At 41.0% G+C, this 22,500-nt stretch overlaps 2 protein-coding genes across 8 annotated transcripts in view; one reads left to right on the top strand and one right to left on the bottom strand.

The window, feature by feature from the left end:
* The window catches only part of LOC143034567 (uncharacterized), a 428,587-nt gene that overhangs the window by 351,065 nt on the left and 55,022 nt on the right, over positions 1-22,500 (top strand). The gene's annotated exons all lie outside the window — the stretch shown is intronic.
* Positions 12,809-22,500, bottom strand: part of LOC143034565 (uncharacterized) — a 328,538-nt gene continuing 318,846 nt past the window's right edge. For 3 of the 6 annotated variants that reach the window (XM_076200802.1, XM_076200806.1, XM_076200805.1), the window contains one exon: positions 12,811-15,915. In XM_076200802.1, coding sequence (XP_076056917.1) covers positions 15,702-15,915 — 214 coding nt within the window. In that variant the 3' untranslated portion in view covers positions 12,811-15,701. Of the gene's footprint in view, positions 15,916-22,500 lie in introns of all 6 variants that reach the window. The other 3 variants (XM_076200808.1, XM_076200803.1, XM_076200807.1) reach the window with 2 other exon arrangements.

Raw genomic sequence — 22,500 nt, 5'->3', positions numbered from 1 at the left:
CGTCGGTGCGTCCTTCCCCAATGTGATCTTCTCTCCATGTGTATCTCCCCTCGTCCCCTAGCCCGTTTTCTTCCAACAACGGAAGGAGAGGATATCCGTTCGCAATTTGTGAAATATTACTATGACAGACGAACTGTATGAATGTATCTATGCATAATTATGCTTGTATTTATTTACATATGTGTGCATGTATGCATGTATGTATGCATATATGTATACATGTATTTATGTATGTATATATGTATGTATGTATGCATGTATGTGTGCATGTATGTATGTGTGCATGTATGTATGTATGCATATATGTATGCATTTATTTATGTATGTATATATGTATGTATGTATGTATGCATGTATATGTATGAATGTATGTATATATACATGAATATATGTATGTATATATGTATGTGTGTATGTATGCATTTATATATATATATATATGTATGAATGTATGTATGCATGTATGTATGCATGTATGTATGTATGTATATATGCATGTATGATATATACGAGTATATGAAGCGGTCTTGCTGTGGATGTGCTGTGTCTTGCTACACTGCTTCTGACCCAGGACAGTGGACAAGATGCAGGGTTGACCCGTTATTCAGGAGGTGCCAAGATAATAGGGAGGGAAGACAGTAGAGGGGAGTGGAGTGTGTATTGATATGGAATGGGTGGGAGTGGTTTCTATGGCTTTGTTTTTTGGCTACCGACCGTGTAAGGGGGAAAAGCCTTTGGTATATGTATGTATATATATATATATATATATATATATACATATATATATATATATATATATATATGTATATATATGTATTAGTATATGTACACATGAATATAATTATGTTTGTATGTATGTATGTGTATGTATATTTGCAGTATGTATGTGTGTGTATATGTACACATGAACATAATTATGCGTGTATGTATGTATGTATGTATGCATGGATGTACTGTATGTACATATACAATTAAGCATTTCATAAACGTATCCGTTTAGGTAGATCAATGTATATCAAAGTAAACAGAGTATACTGGTAGGCACTGGTCATAAATAGCTTAAAAGGACCCATTGGATTCCATGTATGTTCTTCACAGAATTCTTAATTCGCGTAGATGTTCAAACACCCGGCTATGATCGATGTCCTGTCACCTGCACCTGCTGAGAGATATAAAAAAAATGTGTAAAGGCATTTCCAGAAACCAATGAGAATGCAGGAAACTAGTCCAACCTCCACAAACTTTGTTGTTATTGGCTGGTGTAGGGGTCGATGTGACATGTCAGTTGTTTGTGTTGTTGACAAACTAGTGAGAATGTACGTATTTGGTTAAGTGATTTATCGACAAGTTATGGAATACAAAAAGCTTGTCAAGGATTGATATCACAGAGAACAGTTAATGAGTGGTGAAATGCAAGGTGTTCAGAGCGTGTGATCATTTTTTTTTCTTTTTCTTCTTCATCTTCTTAACATATTATTATTGTTATTATTTTCACCCGTCATCCAGCAGGTGCCAAGATAGGAGGGAGGGAGGAGGGCTGAGGGGAGTGGAATATATGGGAAATGAAATGGGTGGGAGTGATTTCTATGCCTTTGGTATATGTATGTATTATTTTCATTATTATTAATAATATTATTATTAATATTACTATTAATAATTTCATTATTATCAATGATGTTATTATTATCACCCTTTGAGATTTTTTCGATTTTGAGAAATTTTGGTCACCTGCTCCGATTTAGCCATCTCACCCTGTAATGGTATGATACCATTGTGTACATGTGATTACGTGCAGCATTGTACAAGTATTGATTATTGTACATTGTTGTTATTGTATACATTATTTGTATTTTGTAAATGTACATATAAATGGGAACCATTTATTGTGCTCGATCATTCGAGATTTCCCGCCGCCTGGCTTAGCTCGTCAAAGCTAAGCTTGCCGTTCCTAAAGCAGGCAGTTTGGGTTCTGCCTCCAAGATGGCCTCACGCTTGTCTTTGTAGTGCTGTAAAATTACTAATTTATTTACTCAAGTGTTTCCTTGGCCACTCCTATAACAACCCACAGTTTCGAGGGTGGCCAGGACTGCTGTGGAGTCCACTTGGACACCGCTCAGGCCAAGAGTACGGGTGCCAGAGGCCCAAAAGTGAAAAATATGTGGAAAGGTCCAAATTTGGTGGAGCGCTACCGCCACGCCCTGACCCAGGTTCGTCTAACTCCCCGTGCACTCCCATGAAATGTCCTCTCCCCCGGACGCAACAAAACCTCGGCTCAGTCGTTCGTGTCGACAACGCCGCCGCTCCTCTCTTGACATAAGAATGAAGGAGACTGCAAGAGACCCACAAGGCCTACATTAGACAGTTCCATGTCTATTACCACCTGTCTAACCGTTTCTTAAAACAAAGTTTCAGCGCTCACTACGTGATTACCAAGTCTATTCCACTCGTTGCCCACCCTATTAGTTAACCAATTTTTGCCTATTTCCTTCTTAAATCTAAATTTGTCCAATTGAAATCCATTTCTACGAGTCCTGCCCTGTTGTCACAATATGATGACCTTGTTTACGTCACCCTTGTTAAAGCCTTTGATTCACTTGAACACCACTATTAGATCACCCCACCCTCTACGTCTTTCCAGAGTATCAGTTGAGGTGCCTAAGCCTCTCTTCTTACCACAATCTGTAAACTTTTGGTTGATCATTCAAGGAAATATTTTCCTCCACAGGGTACAGGCGAGTGGAAGCTTCGACTCGGCAAAGCCCTTAAAAAGGAGAAAATGTCCTTTAGTAAATGTATATAAGGGGTAAATGACACACACGCTACAATGTTCATAATATGGTATATTTATACAACATAAACTAAATACAAAACGCAAATAAAAAACATATATGATATCTATAATAATATTAACATACATATACAGCAGAAAGGCAATCACACGTCATATATATATCAAATATTACACTACTACATATTACTCACATATATAAAATCAAAGACTACACTAATGATAGCAGAAAGAATAAAAACAAGAATCGATGACTTAAAATGCCACCCATGGTAAAAATTGGCGGTGGTAACTGAAGAGTTTTCATAGAGAAAAAGTAGTTTGCTGTCGTAAAAACTAAATTGCAAGTCGGGGGTTTAGGCGGGAAAACGCGCTCCCTCTTTCCCCTGGAATAGAAGGAAATCATACACAGGAGTTCTAGATTCAGGACTAAAGTATCGGGAAGCAAAATTACCGTTGTTACAGTGTTGTTTGAGCCGGTCATTATCTTTGTCAGTCGGATGTGCCACACTGAACATACTGAAGTCGATGGCTTCCGATTGAAATAGGGCAACGGGGGCGAGAGAGAATGGCTACACCGAAGAAGGAAATGGACGCCCGAAAGAAACGCGCGTTGCTGTGGCCCTCGTCATCGACTGACTGCTGACACGATCCGTGTCACTCGCTGAGCTGATGGAGTCAGGCATGACGGTGGCCAGGGGCAACGACAGCGATGAGGAAGTCGCATTTACAATTGCTATAACAGTTTTGGTACTTCGGCGGAGCTTTTGCAAATAAAATGTTACATTAAAAGCAGCATTTGTAGAAGTGGAAGTAGTAGCAGTAGTAGTAGTAGCAGTAGTGGAGGCAGTATTTGTAATAGTGGAAGCAGTAGTAGTAGTAGTAGTAGTAATAAGAGCAGTATTAGTAGTAGTACTTGCAGAAGTGGTCTACTTTGTAAAGCAGTGGTAGTGATGTTTGCATATTTTGTAAAAGTTGCATTTTTTTATATTTCAAAAGTAGCACGAGCAGTAGAGGTAGTAGTAACAGTAAAAGTTATAATTGTTTAAACCGCATTAGATTAGCAGTAGCGTCTGTGAGAGTTCTAGTAAAAATGTAGTAGTAACAATAATGGAATGAAATTCGACTAAGGCTAAGGTAAAAAGATAGTCCTAAGATTTTATTTGCCCGAGGTGGGACCCTAACTCGGCCGATGGAATCCCACAGACAAAAACGCATTTGCAATAAAAAAAAAAAAAAAACGAAAATTTCAGAAGCTGCTTAGATGATCCAAAATTTCAAATTTGAAACGGGAGGTTCGGGGGGAGGGGGAGGGGGGGGTACTCGTTGTTGCTGTTGCATGAACGATTTGCACGAAACCTTCCACAATGTACAACAGTTGAGAGATGGCAGGGAATCTTATACATCTTGTACTTTATTTTATTTTAGATATAAAAAAAAATATCGGAGAGAATGCGGCTAGCGATGATGCGGTTCCCTTTTACGCGTGCTGCGCGTGATCCGTGACAAAAGCAAGCAGTAGATTGGCAGTAATGTAGAAGAGGAGGCTTGCTGGGCATATGGAAAGAACATGGCAAACAAAATGCTTGTGATAGTAAAACGACTAACTTAGGAGAATAAAGAGTAAGTGGAAATATATATATATGTATATATATATATATATATATATATATATATATATATATATATATATATATATATATATATATATGCAGAAAAAAACACTGGGAAATAAAAAGCTTCTTATTTCCCAGTGTTTTTTTCTGCATATTATTTTCATGTGTGCCTTGTGAATTACTGCAATTATATATATATATATATATATATGTATGTATACATGCAATAAAAACACTAGAAACGTGTGTTCCACAGATGCAAGGTAACCACTAATGAAAAGAAACGACAGAAGCGGAGCGCTTGTACACGAAAGCGCTCTGCTCCGGTCGTTTCTTTTCATTAGTGGTTACCTTGCATTCATATATATATATGTATGTATATACACATACAGCAAACATATTAAAATATGGAAGAACACAGACAACAGTGAACAAGTGGCGTAACATGACTGACCCGAAAAGAAGAAGGTCTTTCAAAAAAGGGGAGCAAGAGGCGACGAGAGAAGACAATGCAACTCACTAAAGAGTCCAGTACCAATACAGGGGTCGAGAACGAATGAATAAGGGAACTGCAGGTGAGCCAAAAGAAATGCAAATGTAAACAGACAGCACGACACGAGGTCAGAAGACTCCTCACCTCTCGTCGGCACAGCCTCAAAGTTCCCACCTTAGGGAGTTCTTCGTCTTTCTCTTCCACTGGGGTAGGGATGGGAGAGGGGGTACGTCCCCCTGGGGGGGGGTAGGGTGTAGGGTCCGCCTGGTCACGGTCACCGACAACACGCCGCGGGAACAAAGGGGAACACCACAGGAACAGAACCCGGGACAAATATGTACACTTTGGGGGTGAAAACACTTTTGGGGGTTAGGGAGCTGGGTCCCGGACAACCCTGAATACATGCGAAAAAAAAGAGATGTGCGTCCTATTAATTAAAAAAAAAAAAAAAAAAAATATCGAGTAAAGCTTACACGCGTGTTTGGAATTATATTATTGAACTAAATCAGACTTGTGTATGAAAAGAACATAAAGTGTGCATAGAAGGCTACGTAACAACACGCACGCACACACACACGCGCGCGCGCACACAAACGCACACAAAAGGACACCTGCCTGGGAATCGGAACATGTACGAGTTGATAGAACCTTCTATCATAGGATCCAAACCCGTTTTCAAATCCAGGGGCAGATCCGACCCACGTGCCCCGTCCCCATCGACTAGAAGTCACGGCCCCCAACTTGTTGGTTCCATGATTATGGGCCCCAATTAGCCTACCTGTACTATATGTACATTGTGCGGTGGTGCTGCCCTCTGCTGCTCACCGACTGCACCATCTTGTTTAGACGCGAGATAAAACATAGCCTCGCCCGTGTGGCAACTACTATGAAATCTCGACATTTCCTTTTCTCTCTTATTAACGATATAACACTAGCTTCGTATTTGCACTTTCTTTTTTTACTTTTTTGTTGATTTAGGAGGTCATCATTCATCCTTCGATACACAACAATGCCCATTGGCTAAGTTCCTACACCTAGCATGACCTTTCTGCACTCTAGCAAATACGACCTTTTACAACCAGGAACGCACTGACGTAGACTTATCATTCACAAAACCGATAAAAGGTCAGGATAACTCGTGAACGCATTCGCTACCTAAAGACATGACACTCGTAACTCTCGTTCTAAAACGTATTGGTTATATTCAACACAAAACTTTCTATTCCACCGACGGAGGACGACTTGGGGTAAGTTCCTTCTCGACAGACACGTTCGGAGGCCGAGTCTCGCAGCCGTCCAAGGAGGGGTAGTTAGCGGGATCGAGGCCGAGGAAGACACTACAGCCTTCGTCTTGCAAAAGATGAAAAAGTTGGCGCCGTCTCCAGCAGCCCAGTTTGCTACGCCAGAAGGAACGAGCATTTCGACTTAATCACAAAAGCCCCAGGGATTCTGTGCCACCTGCGTGAAAGCCCCAGGGATTCTGCGTCACCTGCGTGAGGTCTTGGGCCTGGGAGAGCGAACGGCGGGGCCGTCGACTTCGCTCGGTCTTCGAGGGCGATAACAGATTCCTTGTCTTGGCATACTTGGGTTTATGACCTTCGTGTTTCTGATAAAACCTCAGGGCCTCTTCGCGTTCCCCAGGAGGCTTCTGCACCCGCTCCTCAAGAGGGCTGGGACAAGTGCCACCCCCTCTTTCACCTCCTCCATGTCGTGACCAGAAGCGGACACCGACCTGAACGAGACCTCGACCGACCGAGACTCCGACCTGATTCAACACCGGACCCCAAGAGTCGGTAGTCAGTCAAATCGCTAACGACAGTATAAAAACTCATTTCATGTAAACATACCTGTCTCACACACACACACACACACAGTCTGTACAATCTCACAAAACGTATCCACATACCTGTCCAGTGTGACGAGCAACGTGTTTGTAGCTTTACGACACAGCTGTGCATGTCTACACACGTGCCTGCACACATGCGCACACAAAACAGGTATACGATGAACTATATACCTCTCCGCATACAGCTCTGCATGTTGGTCTGTGTATATACATACATACGTATATATATATATATATGCACAAGTTTCACAAGACACAAGTGAATACACAAATTATGCTAAACACCACAGGGAAAGGAAAGAAAAACTTGGAATCCGAGCGCTTTCGTGATATTTTCACGAAAGCGCTTGGATTCCAAGTTTTTCTTTTCTTTCCATGTGATGTTTAGCATAACATATATATATATATATATGTACATATATCACTGTACAACATAAATGTATCATGTTCCCTATAATCAACAAACACACGTGCACAGGGGGTCGTTTCCATTAAAGGAGACGTTCAGTTTTGTCATATTTTCATCACATTATACATATATATGTACACACACACACATAAAAGGCCCTTTCCCCCTTATATGGGGGTGGCCGGATCAAAATACACTTTATTCACATTAGAACACATTTGACACCTTCCTATCTCACACCAAGTGGTCATCCTCGACCTTCGCTACACTGGTTGGATCAAGGGGAATGCAGCGAGGCACAGCGCTTTCACAGCAGGCATTTCATATTCACGGAAACACACAGTGATATTATTAAAATAATTCTTTCTTTATATAAATCTTATATAAATCCTTGGAAGGGAAAGATTTATACAAGGAAAGATTTTTCTTTAAGAATAACATCCTATGATTCTTACGGTGGTATTCTTAAGAAAAAATCTTTCCTTATATAAATATTTCCCTTCCAAGGATTTATATAAGGAAAGAATTTTCTTTAATACCTCCGTAAGATTCTTAAGCTCTATTCTTAAAAAAATATTTCCTTATATAAGTATTTCTCTTCCAAGTATTTATATAAGTTTATATAAGGAAAGATTTTTCTTTAAGAATATCACCTTATGACTTACGGTGGTATTCTCAAAAAAATATATTTCCTTATATAAACTTTCCCTTCCAAGGTTTTATATAAGATTTATGTAAGGAAAGATTTTTTTTTTTTTTAAGAATACAACCCTAAGTCACTTATCGTCAATTACACTCGGCCGTAGACAGACAAACAGACAGACAGACATGTTCGCATCAGCTTTCAAGAAACTCACTTCGGTTGACTTGCTCCTGAAAATCCTTCGCGGGAAACCTCAATCTTGATTACAGTAACCATAATGTGCTTGAACATAAAACAGCGAGCTTGAGGGCGTCAAGCACTTCACGTGACTCTGATTTAATTATTCTTAAAGAGCGAGAGAAGAAGAGCGGACATTCCAATTTCAAGAGTCGAGTGTCGTCGACCGACACGAAGACATAAACTTACATCCATACAAGGCATGAGACCACAGCGTGAGGAATTCTTTATTTATCAATATCACCAGGAAAATAGAATCTTAATACGTATTTCAGTCTAAAGCAATTTACATCTTTAACGTATTTAATACTTTTATTTTTTTCACACAATACTTATCCCCTCAAAAAAGAAAGAAAAAAAAAACATGAACACATAATTTATGCGTAGAGGTCAAATGCACAAGGTTATACTGTTCGTGTATACAATATGCATATATATTCACACATAAACATATACGTATATATGTAGAAATGTATGTATGTGTGTGTGTACGTGTATGTGTTTTTGTGTGTCCATACAATACACATTAATGTTTATGCGCGCACACACACCATATCCAACTTAGTTTGCGCATAGAATAACCGCATACACTAGAATCACTTTTTGTTTATTAATCTACAGGAAAAAAAAATCAAGGATAATTTTATCTTGGGTGATAATCAGACCTCGTTCTTACTCAATACTCAATTAGTACAGGTATGTTTACAATACTATGAATATGCCGGCCTAGGGTACTTACTTTTGTTTATCTTTATCTTGTGCCCAAGTGGGGCTCTTCTGCATCGGGCGTTGCCCACCAGAACCACCCATGTTTCCCATCTGGGCACGCGTCTTTTTCTTAATCTACTTTAGACACAATAATATATACACAATGTCCCTCCGTCCGGCACTTTAGCAAGTCTCTTTTTCATTCCTATCAACATCACAATAACAACAACAAGAACAACGATGAAAAGGTTTGGAATAGCATTGCTAACTTGTGCACGCACACGCATACGCACACAGACGCAAGCATACGCTCTCATGTACACGCATGTACACTCTTAGGGGGCATGTACACCACGTGCAGAGGTTATGTAGAAATCCAGATACATGGCCACTTGGAATGACTAGTCTGGAATACATCTAATTCCACGTCACGAGTTGCCCAGGGGGGGAGGGGAAGTTACCGCCCCTGCACAAAGAGTAGAAAACATAGCAATATATTCCCTATGTGTATGTACCATGGAGGACCTTATCCGGTGGTGGGTGGCGTGAACGGGGAAGGGGTGACCTTAGTTGAACGTTCACAGGAGTCATTGGAATCTGTACAGCAGTTAACTAGCATGACACGAACTGGTCGACACACCACGTTTCACCTCAATATTTTTGTGTCAGGTTGTTTAACGGGATCAAGGAGTTGGTCGTTATATTTATATATATTTATATATATTAATATATGTATTTATCTCAATATATAAGAGAGAATGCAAGAATAAGTTTGCTATATAGAGCGTAATATCAACGTTCGTCTTCATAAAGATACTATGTCTAATCCTTTGGTGGAAAGCGGGCAACCCGCAGTTATAACTACACAAAAGCTGCTAAGACTGTTTATTCTCCGATCAACGTTTACGTGCACCTGTGTATGCGTGAATGATGCTCATGAAAACATACCCAAAAAATGATGCCCATGGAAATAAAAACACACTCTAGAATATGTTGTACAACATGCGTTACGGGATCAAGCATACGCAGACGAAAAGGATGCCCATCGTACCACTCGTCGATCCTCTGACATGTCGACGAGAATGGCCCTTCACCTTGGCAACTGGAAACCCGCAGGTAAACGGTTCAGAATGCTAAATTCAAACCAACCATGACACGTTCTGGGACAAAACTTCCGGACAATTGGACACGTATGTACACACAGATAGACCATGAGTCCCTTTCCTCAGCTGAATAAAATCGCCCAGCAGTGACCAGACTAAAATCTACGTAGGATGTCACCATATCCAGAACTGTCGACATAGGACTCAGTGTTGTTGTCAATAAGATAATCACACGAAAAAAGAGGGGTGCCTATGTAAATTAAGATATAATTAGACCTATCCCTAGTCTGCCCACAAATAGCGACCGTATTCACTCTAAGCATAAGGATTACGCAATATCACGCGTCGCTCCACGTTTTCGTTACAAGCACACGCGGCACAGTGTACATATTGTGTTGTACCAAGAATCAGGCGATTTTATTCATCCCAGGGGCCGGCCCGGTCTGTACAAGGGTTCCGTCCAGGCCATGGTCTGCTTTTAAGCTGAATAAAATCTTCCAGCGCTTGCTACAAGGATAGGAAAACCATGTGCTGGGCCCCGGTATCAATAGAAGGGGCCCTTCTAAACCGGGCGGCACTTTTCCTTGTATCCTGCCTGCCGTCGGGCGATTTTATTAAGCCTCGTGGTACGTCCCCAGACACGTGAAAGGCGGTAATTATAATCACAGAAAAAAAAAAGTTTCTATGCCACTTTACATGCACATTACACCGTCTCCTTGTACACGGCCTCAAAGTTCTAACTTGCTTAATAAACCATCACGTCACAAGTAGTTCTGTAACTAATACTTCCTCGGACACCACTTCTTATTTTCTAAAAACTATTATCTTCTTTCAGGATTTTGATATTCAACTACTGTCTCCTAACCAAGACTACATCACTACAATGTCTTTCACTAACCCTCCCAAAGAACAGTAGACGTCTTCTACATCGATTCACAAACCAATACGAGAATATCACAAATGGTTGTGCGGACCTTTTCTTGTTTGATTTCCTCGTTTCGTCTAACTCTGGTGCCTGCAGTGTCTTGTTTTGTCTATCCTATGGTACACAGGCTAAGCCATCGTGAGTAGAAACACCTTTTCTTCAGTTTTGTTTCATGAGTTCGAGTGTTCCTTGTTGATGTCGAAGTTGTTTACTGCTAGACGGGCTGCTATCTACAGTGACTGTTTTCATTAAAGCAGCACCGATGGAAGGTAGACTTCTGACCAGTAATGAATCATCAACTCTTTCAGTCTGTATAACGCTAAAGAAAACCAAGAAGTGTCCTACTTCGGCCACGCATACACCACTTACAAACGGCGCTCACTTTTAAGATTCTTGCGCTAGATCATCAGCTTCGAAGTTAAAAACGCTCACCCAGAGACCAAACCCTTGAGAACCATAGACGTTGAGCTCACCATTACGACATGCGAATATAATTTGTCTTTGATCACCCACGAGTCTGAAGAACGTATGTTCCCTCCAGTTGTTTTGCTGTGACTGTGCGTAAAATTTACGTGTGCAAACTTTGCCTTCCATGAGATGTATCTGTGCATCAATGCGAGTCATCATTTGATCATTTAAGCAAATACGCACAACTTGTAGGTTTGTATTACATGTTACCTCCAATTACTGGCTTGGCGGTTAGCAAGTTACCATATTTTTAGAGAATTTATTGGTTGAGGTTTGGGTGGAACTTCTTTGTTGAATGGATTTTAATATCACTTGAAAACCTTGTATGTGCACTTTTTTTCTTTATGTGCGCTGGTTGTAAAACACATGTGCGCGCGGTTGGTAGAGTCCCAGACTGTCAGTACGGCGGTGTCGGTGGTACTTGGTTCGAATCCTGCCCAGGGCTGAAATTATTTCAGTATCGCTGCGCTTCGAGTCGTTACTCCAACTCACGTGGGCGGGGAGTTCGGGGTGTGTGCACGTGTAAGGTCATAGCGTTACCCATAGATCGGACATACGAGCTCTGAGCTCTCTTCCGGGAGGGAAATAGCTGTCGATCACGAGTCCAACACGTGATCCAAAGACCGAGGTGAATCACAGTTTAGAGGGAACGTTGCTGGAGAGGCTACCCTCCCCCCCAAGCACCAGTATCCCCCGTTGCTGTACCTCAAGGGAATTTTGGAGATGTGGGGGGGTGGGGGAACATTTTGCTATATCTACGCCTGTTCGTCACGTACAAATAGCTTGACCTTCGAAAGTTTCGAACCAAAATGTGAAAGTTTCTCGTTCAAGCTTGGCTGCTCCACATCAAAGATACACAACGGAGTTCTGACTTACGCTCTCACGCCCATGGTGATTGTCTACAACTCCCATACAAGTCATACAGAATAGCACAATAAATATCGTTAATTCATTAGAGAAGTTCTAACGATAACACTCATTTTGTTTGGGTACCCATGTAGTATGCCTCACTGACATGCCCTTCAAAATAAACCCTATCACCTGTGTAAAATGTTTTGTCGGATGAATAAAAATTTATCGTTAAAAAAAGGGAAATGGGTTATACCACCAACAAATAGATAAATTGATGGAAAAAATCATAAGAGCACCTAACTAGGTTACTCTTTATCTACTACATATTGTGTATTGGATGTTTTGTATTGAACATGTTATAAATATGCGCACATACACACCTACATCCACACTCACGCGCGCGCGCGCACACACACGCACACGCGCGCGTCCAGAAATAATGCGCTGCCTGATAAAAGTGAATTTTGTTGTTTATTCAATGAAGGAGACTATGTGTGTAGTGAGGAGAGTGGTTCTCACCTCCCTTCAACAGAACCTGACTGCCATCTTCGTTATCCATGAAAACAATGTGTATCACCCTAAAATGGATGAAAAACCGATAGTTGTATAAACACAATACACATACCCATACACTTTGTGTATATATATATATATATATATATATATATATATTATATATATATACATATATATAATATATATGCACACACACACACACACACACACACAGGGGGAGAATATTTATTAAAAGAGAGAGAGAGAGAGAGAGAGAGAGAGAGAGAGAGAGAGAGAGAGAGAGAGGGAGAGAGAGAGATAGAGAGAGAGAGAGAATCCTTTCAGTATCGTGATGCATTGCAAAGGTGTGATAACAACTGCGATTTATCTGTTTATTCATCTATTTATTAGGCCATCCCCCTAAATGGGGGGAAAATGTCTTTTGGTATATGTATACATATGCCAATAGGGCAATAATTAACCACAACCCCGTTGAGGTCGGCGTCGATCCTACATTGCACATTAAAATCGCCTGGCGCTCCTCACAACAATGCCTATACAATGCGCCACGGCAAAAAAGGATACTTTGTTCCCTTGCTGTGTGTGCCAAATTCATGGAATTGGCCATTGGAACTGAGGAACAATGACTTTTGGCTTGTTATCGAACTCGTAGACAGCACCACGCTCCTCTTTATGACAAAAGTGCAACAACCAGATATTAATATAAAAAAAACACATACACACGCATGAACATACGCACACACAAGGCTCCTAGCTAATGGATTTAGAAGCCTGAGTGAATTTGCAATTGCCGTTGGACTCACGTCGGTCATTGGAATGGACGAGCATAGCTATGTACGAAGCTGAGTATTACGCATCAATCTTAAGAATAATCACGTGATCGCGTATTGGCATACACACACACACACACACGTGCACACACACACACACACACAATGCATATATTACTATTACACGTCTAACATCACGAAAATGCTGAAGAAACTAAATAATTTTCATTATATAATTTGTGAATCCCGACATGGTTATGTGTTAGGTGGAAGTGAGTGGAGAGAGTGGATGGAAGGGGGGGAGGGTTACTAGGAAAGGGTTCGGATATTGGGAGGATGAGGGAGAAGACTGGGGAGAAGGAAACTTCAGGGGATATGGCGGAAACGTGAGGTTGCTGGGCAGGATTCAAGGACAAATCCAAATGGATGCAATAGTTTAAACTTGGAGTAGCACCCTTGCTATAAAGTTAACAAAGTAGAAAGAAAGTGTACAGGGGGGAAATCATACGACAGATTTCATGTTGGTTAAATGAGAATATGGAAAAAAAAAAAAAAAAGTAGATTAATGAGCGGCACTGCAGGAGAAGGCAGGGTTATGTCGTTCCATTTTGGGTAAGGTAGGGTCGATTAGGGTAGAACAGGGTAGGGTAGGGTAAGGTAGGGAAGGGTGAGGAGAGGATAAGGTAGGGTGGGGAAACACGAGGGGGCAAGTGGATGTAAATGATGTAACATATGAACACAGTTAGATGACGAAATCGAGATACCTTGTACTGACCAAGCGATATCTTACAAATGAGTAGAAAGTGGTGCATAAGCTGCAGTCACACCAAATTGTTCCTCACAAAGTATCCACCAAAGGCATACACGCACGTCACATGGACTCTTTCACCCTGACCAGATCCATTCATTCGAGTGAAATAAAATATCTACCTATGAAATACGAGTAAACTCTGTGAGTCTGTAACAGTCTGCTGTGTTGGTGCCATCAGAGGCATCTTACGACAGGGTGTTGTTAATGTTGTATTAACGTTGTAAAAAAAGAAATCTCGACTCATTGTTTGTTTATGGTGGCTTGAACCACACAGATGACATCAACGGCATGGTGTGGCGACATTAGAGACTTTCTCTTCGTGTGTGCACAGTTTCGATGCGACATCCCAGCCTCGACTCGCGATGACCTGCCAGGCGATACGGATTTGTGGTCACTCGCAGGTCAGGAGGAATGTCAAGGAAATGACAGGTTACAGGTCCACCGACCCGAAATTTTAGCGTGACTTCACTAACTAGGTAGCCAATAACAGGCCAGCAATGGCAGAAATACGCCGAAACAGGTCAGCTTCCATTATAAGTCACTACAACCACCATCATCATCACCACTATCATCACAGAGACGGACAAAATCTCGAACACCTCTTCCCTTGTGAGACACATCCACAAACACACCTTACCAGAGTGACAACGATGTTCTTTACTGCCTGCTGTCGCTGTGAACTGCAGTACCTCACTGTACTACTTGAGTATCACTCATCTACTGCATCTTCTCACCCTCACCCCATTATGTGGTCCTCGTAAAGGGGCACTGGCTAGGACAGGAGTATGTGTGTTTGTGTGTGTGTGTGTGTGTGTGTGTGTGTGTGAATTAGCTGGCTATGTATTATCTATTCATCACATTAGGGCTAAATATACTATGAAACTGGACACTTAACATCACAATACCCTCATCACTAAGATCCACTTGTATCGCACTGGACCCCCCCCATCGTTCTATCACGACACAGGGATCCCTTACTGGAGGACCAGGATCATCGAAGATCAGTTACTCCTCGTACTGTGGATCAGTCCTGATCACTTGACACTGTAAGTATTTAGCACGATTGCCCTGGGAAGTGATCACTACAAGTTACACTTTTCTCTTTCGTCTGTTTCACGTTTCCTTGCACATTTTTCGTCAGGGCGAGTTTATCACTGATCTGACAAGACTGGAGAATCACGCTGGCGTGGGCTTCCTTTTGCGTGAGAGCGTGAGAACACGAGTCATTTGTTCGTGGAAGATGAAGCACTACTCACGTTCAAAAAAAAAAAAAAAAAAAAAAAAAAAAAACGAAACCACGTGCCCATGCCATCAGGTCATGCATTCGCTGAGCACTCAACCGCAATCAACGTTGGACGCACGTCGGGGCGACCGCATCGACAACCACTCAATTCCGGAGATCGCGCTGTCTGATCTCGCGGACCTCCAGTGGTCTTCCGTCACCGGAGGAGACTTCCGCACGGACTTAGACCCAGGTGACCTTGTGAGCTGGCTGCCAAAGCCCCGGTGCGTGTCCCTAGGTGCCGTTGACCTGAGGTCTGGACCCGAGGGAGCCACTTCGGGTGTTGCGGCGGCCCTCCTTCTCCGAGACGTTCCCGGAGTCTGTTAACAGGTTCTCCGCGGAGCTGCTGGAGACGCCCCCGATGCCTCCTCCCAAGGTGGAGGTCGTGGGCGGGGTGGACACGCTGGGCGGGGTGGAGGCGGTGGGTGGGGTGACGTTGGAATGTGATCTGTGGAGAGGAAGAACAAGGGGTGTGTTTATAAGTGGCAAAGGGTATTGTTCTAACATAAGGGTTTCCCCTCCCCACCCCCTGACAAAATGGGCATCACGAAATAAGAAAACCTTGAGGTCACCTATGACCTTTTCCTGCTGTAAGAAAAACAGCTTTCTTCCTCGTTACAGGGGTGGTCGGAAAAAAAACGGAGAGAGGCACATTCTTTCCAACTTCATGGGGCAGCAACCGACTGGTTTACCTACACTGCTTTTGCATTTTTCTTTTTATTTCTCTTTGGTAAGAGTGTGGTATTATCGATTCATGAGTGAAGGTGTATTCATATAAGGACTCTCCCATGGATCAAGTCGGTGGCCGTGGACAGATATCTCGGGGCCGCGGTTCTCCTCCAAGAAATGTCCGAGGTTATAGATTGATTGTATAGGCGTATATATAAATACATTCACACACACACACATATGCATATGCATATTATATATATATACACAAATATGCAGGAGTAACCACTGGAAAAGAGAAAATAAACCCAGCAATATATACATACATATACTAAAGGTTTTTTCCCCCTCACAATGGCGATAAGCGTGAAAGTGATTCGTTCCGGTCCTTATCCCCTGCTCCGAGTGTGGTTAGTTCTCTGATGAAATCGGAAATTTGGGTGGCAGCTAGCGACCTTTCCTAATCTCGGAAACCAGTAGTGTTTCGAGTTCGGAGCTTTAGACCATCGGTGGCTAAGTGGGTTAAGGCGACTGACAAAGAAGCCTCTTGGCATCAGAGCAGTAGGTTCTCTCCTCTGCGCGACGGTCATAAAAATTATCATATATATATATATATATATATATATATATATATATACACACAAATATGCAGGAGTAACCACTGGAAATGAGAAAATAAACCCAGTGATCTTTCCCAGTGGTCACCTTTGCACATATACATATACACTGAATGGTTCCCAGTGAACAGATTAATATCTTTTCAACCACAAATAACTTTTGATTCCATGCCATCGCAGTCTAGACTGAGAATAGCTCGAAGGAGGCATACGTTGGGAATTGAAACGGATCTTTTGTACACAAAAGATCCATTAGGTAGGCCCAGGAAAATTCCGCTGTGTTCCAACATGTCAGTACCAAAAATCATAGTCTTCATTGGGACAAGGCCAAAATTTTGTTTTAGTCCAACTGCAGCTTCAGAAGAAAAATTGCTGAATCCACCTTAATCGAAGAATGTTCGAACTTGAACATCCCCAAAGGTCAATGATTCCTGGACATAATCTCACGGCTAGCAGTGAGCCGTTTGTTTAAAAACTTTCACCCTACTGACCCCGCTCCCTCACCAATCTTGACCCCGCTTCCCTTCTGACATCACACCTCCACCCACACATCCCCTCCCCTCTGACTCCGCCCTGCGCGACGGATTGTCATTTTTTTAGCTCTGCGTGTTCCCCTTCTACCCATATCTCAATTGTATTTACGTCTCTGCAAATTCTTGTAACCTGTACTTTCCTGGAGAGGGCTATAGCTATTATTTCCTTTTATTCCGAGTGCGGGTTCTTCGTGATCATAACTTACAAATGTGCCACTACATTTTGTCATATATATATATATATATATATATATATATATATATATATATATATATATATATATTACAGTAATTCACAAGGCACACGTGAAAATAATATGCAGAAGTGTTTTTTTCTGCATATATATATATATATATATATATATATATATATATATATATATATATATATATATATATATATATCCTGTATACACGTTACTGAATCATAGCACAATCTAAGTAATTATCGATAGAATAGGCGCAAGCTTTGGAAGTGGATAATCCACTATAAACTATCTTCAGACAATGATTCAACTGATCGAGAAAACGAAAGAATAAAACAAACCTTTATGTTTAGTTCTAGTAGATTAAGGAAAGGCCTTTGATTCGGTAGAACAAGTGGCAATACTAAACTTGCTACACATGCAGGGTGCAAATGAACACGGAGTAATGATTCTACAGAATTTCTATGCTGTAACACGACTATCTGATATGTGTTATGGTTTAACGTCACAAACTCTCTCCTATTGGGAGGCTATGACAGTTCCCCTTACAGAGGACTTTGTAGCATGGAATTTAATGAACCATGCCCTTGGTCCAACTTCGCCGGTGGCAGGGTTCAAACCGCCATCCCCTCGACCTTCGCCGAAAGTAATGACGCCCTAACCTCGGCCAGCGAGCTTCCTACGACTACTTAAAGATACAAAAAGAAAACGGTGGATGGAGTACTACAAGGCGACACAATTTCACCCAAGCTATTTACAGCATGCCTAGAAGAAATTCTGAGTAGTTGGGAGGAAAAGATGTGAACATTGATGGGGAATATTTGAATCACCTTTGATCTGTGGATGGCCCTACTCTCACTTCAGAAACAGCAGAAGACTTCAAGATATGCTGAGTGCTCTGAAGAAGGAAGTCTCAATGTAGATTTGAAATCAAAAAGAGTAAAACCAAAGTAATGTTCAACTCGAAACTTCAAGGTAAACCGATTATACAATTAATGGTGAGAAATTCAAAGAAATTGACAAGTACAGGTATTCAGATGCTAACGATAACTAAAGATTATAAAAACAAAAGTGTATCACAACTGGTTGGAACACATTTGGTAAATATAAAAACCTCAAGAAAGGCTCTCTACCTCCCTGCCTGAAACGCAAAGTTTACAATGTATAAATATGCCAGCTAAGATCTACAGACGAAAGGGATAGAGACGAAACTAAGGAGCGTAAGTAGGAGAATTAGAGGCATCAGTGCTGGAAATAATGCTGGTAGACAGAAGAGGTCAAACTGGATGAAAGAACAGATTGGAGTGAAAAAAAAATACTGTAGAGAAAACAGAGGAGCGGCAGCGGAATTGTGCAGGAAATTTAACGAAAGAGGAGGACGGGAGATGAAACAAGCGTACTACTGACTGGACGTGCGTAGTGCTTCTACACAGGTACAGGAGACAAAATCATATGAAAAGGAAACTACAGAGGAATCAGTTTTTTTTTTAATTACACTACGAAAGGTGCACATAAGAGGTGTACGTGTGGAAGAGTCGTTCTAACATGCCAACAATGTTAAACCTAGAAATCAGAGAAAAGACCTCAAAGACAATGGGGGAGGGGAGATTTAGTCTTTGGATCATTGACCACCTGGGTGCACGAAATCTTGAACCTGGGGGGGTGGGGGTACGAGACATGATAGCCAGTGCAATGTTACTGTATAATTTACCATGAGAAAACAAAGCGGGATTTGCATTACTAATTCTTTTCATATGTTTGCATTGTATTGGATGGGGGTACGAGATTTTTTTTTTTCTTTTTTTCTTTCTTTTTTTGAGATGACAAGGGGTACGGACACTGAAGAAGATTAAGAACCACTGCTTTAGATAATCAGAAATAGGTATAGCAGGGAACGGGGCCTATGCATATATTTTTTTCCGACGGCAATAAACAGTGCATCTATTTTTTAGCGACAGGAAGTGGAGCCATACAAATGGCCATAGGGAGATTTAAAGTTGTAGAAAGGAAGGATAGCAAATATTATAAGTAATAAGCATACACACACACACACACACACACACACACATATATATATATATATATATATATATATATATATATATATACACATATGCAATGTAACCTCTCACCCACTCCCTCCATCTTCCCCTCCAATCGACCCCGCCACCCCACCTCTACCCCTCCATACTGACGCCGTCAAGACAGGTCATGAAGACCGCCAGTGCAACCACTGCCGTGAAGAAAATGCTGACCTCCTCCTCCACTACCTGAGCGATTGCCCCGCCACCTCTTTCCTCAGACGAGGACCACCGTCCCCCTCCCCTGAAGGTCTTGTGAGCCGCCTCTGCCGCCTCCAAAGCCCCTTCTATGAGCTCCGTCAGCTGCTAGAGCGTCCGCCGCCGCTCTAACAGCTGCAGCCTCTCTTGTCTACTGACCCCTATCACCCTCTGACTAGCTACACTATTCCACCTCCTCTGCACAAGGCGTGTCTTACATAAACACCACCGCACGGGCTCAAACAAAGCCCGTGGGAGTGATACTTCACTCCCAAATTTCGAAAAAAAAGGTCACTCCCCCGCCCCCACTGTCCCTCTGTCTACCCCTTCCCCCTCCACCTACGAACGTTAGCCTCCGATTTATAAGCCATAGGCCCACGCTCTCATGTGTCATTATTTTAATTGTCTAATTTTGTAACTATTTATGTATATATATATATATATATATATATATATATATATATATATATATATATATATGTGTGTGTGTGTGTGTGTGTGTGTGTGTGTCTGTGTGTGTGTCTGTGTGTCTGTGTGTGTGTGTGTGTGTGTGTGTGTGTGTGTGTGTGTGTGTGTGTGTGTGTGTGTGTGTGCGTGTGTAAGTGGAGTAGAAAACACAAGAGTCTTAGTCTTAGTTTATTCCTGACTAGTTTCGCAGGTATGCTTTTTCAAAAAGCATACCTGCATGGCTGCGAAACTAGTCAGGAATAAACCCAGACTAATTCCTGTGTTTTCTACTCCACATACGTCAACCTGTCAGAATGTCTCAACAGGTATATATATAGATACATGTATATGTATGTATATATATATATATATATATACATTTATATATATATACATATATATATATATGAATATATATGTGTATATGTATATATATGCATATGTATAGATATATGTATCATATATATATATATTATATATATACATACACACATATATGTGTGTATGTATATATGTATAGTATATATATATATATATATATATATATATATATACTGTATATATATGTGTGTGTGTGTGTGTGTGTGTGTGTGTGTGTAGCACAAGAAAGCAACAGTCGTAGAAATTAAACTTCGAATAAAAGAAGATTTTATATTTCAGGTACCAACTGTAGCCCTCTTAAGGAAAGTAAATTAGACATTGAACAATTGGGACTTATAAGCTAAAGATACAAAGGAATATGAGGGAACATGGACTGATGACATTACTCAGACGCGAAATAAGATAGGGTGGCGGGGGAGGGGGAGGGGTTTTGTAAGCTTCGGACAAACTTACTGACCGCTGCGCGGGAAATAATGTCAGGAGTCCACTGCCCTTTAGAAATATTAATGTTGGGGCATTCCTCAATTAAAGCTGATACAACTATTTTTTCCTGAAACGGCAGTGGGACTTCAACACTAATCTTGCCCTCTCCCAGTCGAAAGAATGATTCTGATTTTTAACTCGAAGAAACACGGCCGAATTTTCTTGCCCATACGTGATTGATCTTTTATGTTCTACCAACCTAATGTTCAAGTCTCTCCCGGTTTGACCCAAGTACACCAAATCACAATCTTGGCAGGGCAAACAATAAACGCCAGATGACTCTACTTCCTTCAGTTTTTGTTGAACGTTCACAATTTGCTTACGCACGGTGTTGGGATAGTGATAAGCAACTGTGAGACGTTCATTAGGAAACAGCTTAATAGAAGAATTGATGGTTTTACTATAAGGAATTTTCAAGATATCTTTGAAAGAGCGGTGATGACTAGAGGGGACGGAAAATTTAAAATGGCTGGCTCTAGCCTTACTAAGGGCTTGGTCCAGAAACCAAGGTGGATATGCCAACATCAGTTCATGTTCCCTCACGTTCCTTTGTATGTTTAGCTTGTAAGTCCCAAATGTCTTCTGTCTCATGTACTTTCTTGAAGAGGGCTACAATTGGTAGCCGAAATATAGAATCTTCTTTTAATCAAAGTTTATTTTCTCCGACTTTGGGTTTCGTGTGTTACAAATGTGCTACTACATTCCTTTTTAGACATATATATATATATATATATATATATATATATATATATATATATATATATGTACATATACACATATCCATACACAAAGACACTGACAAATTTGAAAGGGTACGGAGGCAGGCCACAAAACTCAGAACAAACATAAGAAATACATCGTTAGAAAACAAAAACATCTTATCCTATTTTCTAAAAAATAAATAAATAAATAAATAAATAAGAAATAAAAACAATTGAAAAAAAAATCGGTGGAATTTAGCATCATCCTTTTAAGTTTCAAATGGAAATGATAAAAGCGAAATTTGAAATATATTTCACTAAATATTAAACGGATGAGAAATAATGTCCTCGTGCTGTCAGGACGAAAATATCACTAAGGAGGAAGAAAAATCTTTCCCAACCACGTAGTTCATGAATAGAATGTAAAACCAGTAGAGACGATTAGGTGCAACAAATCTAAAGAAATTAAACATTACATCGATACACAAAGACACAAATAATTCTAGTGTCTTTTATTTTATTATTACTTTTTTTTTTCATCCAAACTCTTTAAGAAAGCTTGCTGACCGAACGGGTTAGGGCGTCGTTACTTGCGGCGAAGGTCGAGGGGATGGCGGTTCGAATCCTGCCACTGGCGATGTTGAACCAAGGACATGGTTCATTAGATTCCACGCACCGTCCTAGCCTCTCAATAGGGTGAGTTTGTGACGTTAAAGA

The sequence above is a fragment of the Oratosquilla oratoria genome, chromosome 17, assembly GCF_046742065.1.
Source record: "Oratosquilla oratoria isolate Oo_2021 chromosome 17, ASM4674206v1, whole genome shotgun sequence".
NCBI classification, from domain to species: domain Eukaryota; kingdom Metazoa; phylum Arthropoda; class Malacostraca; order Stomatopoda; family Squillidae; genus Oratosquilla; species Oratosquilla oratoria.
This window is presented reverse-complemented; position numbering and strand designations above follow the sequence as displayed.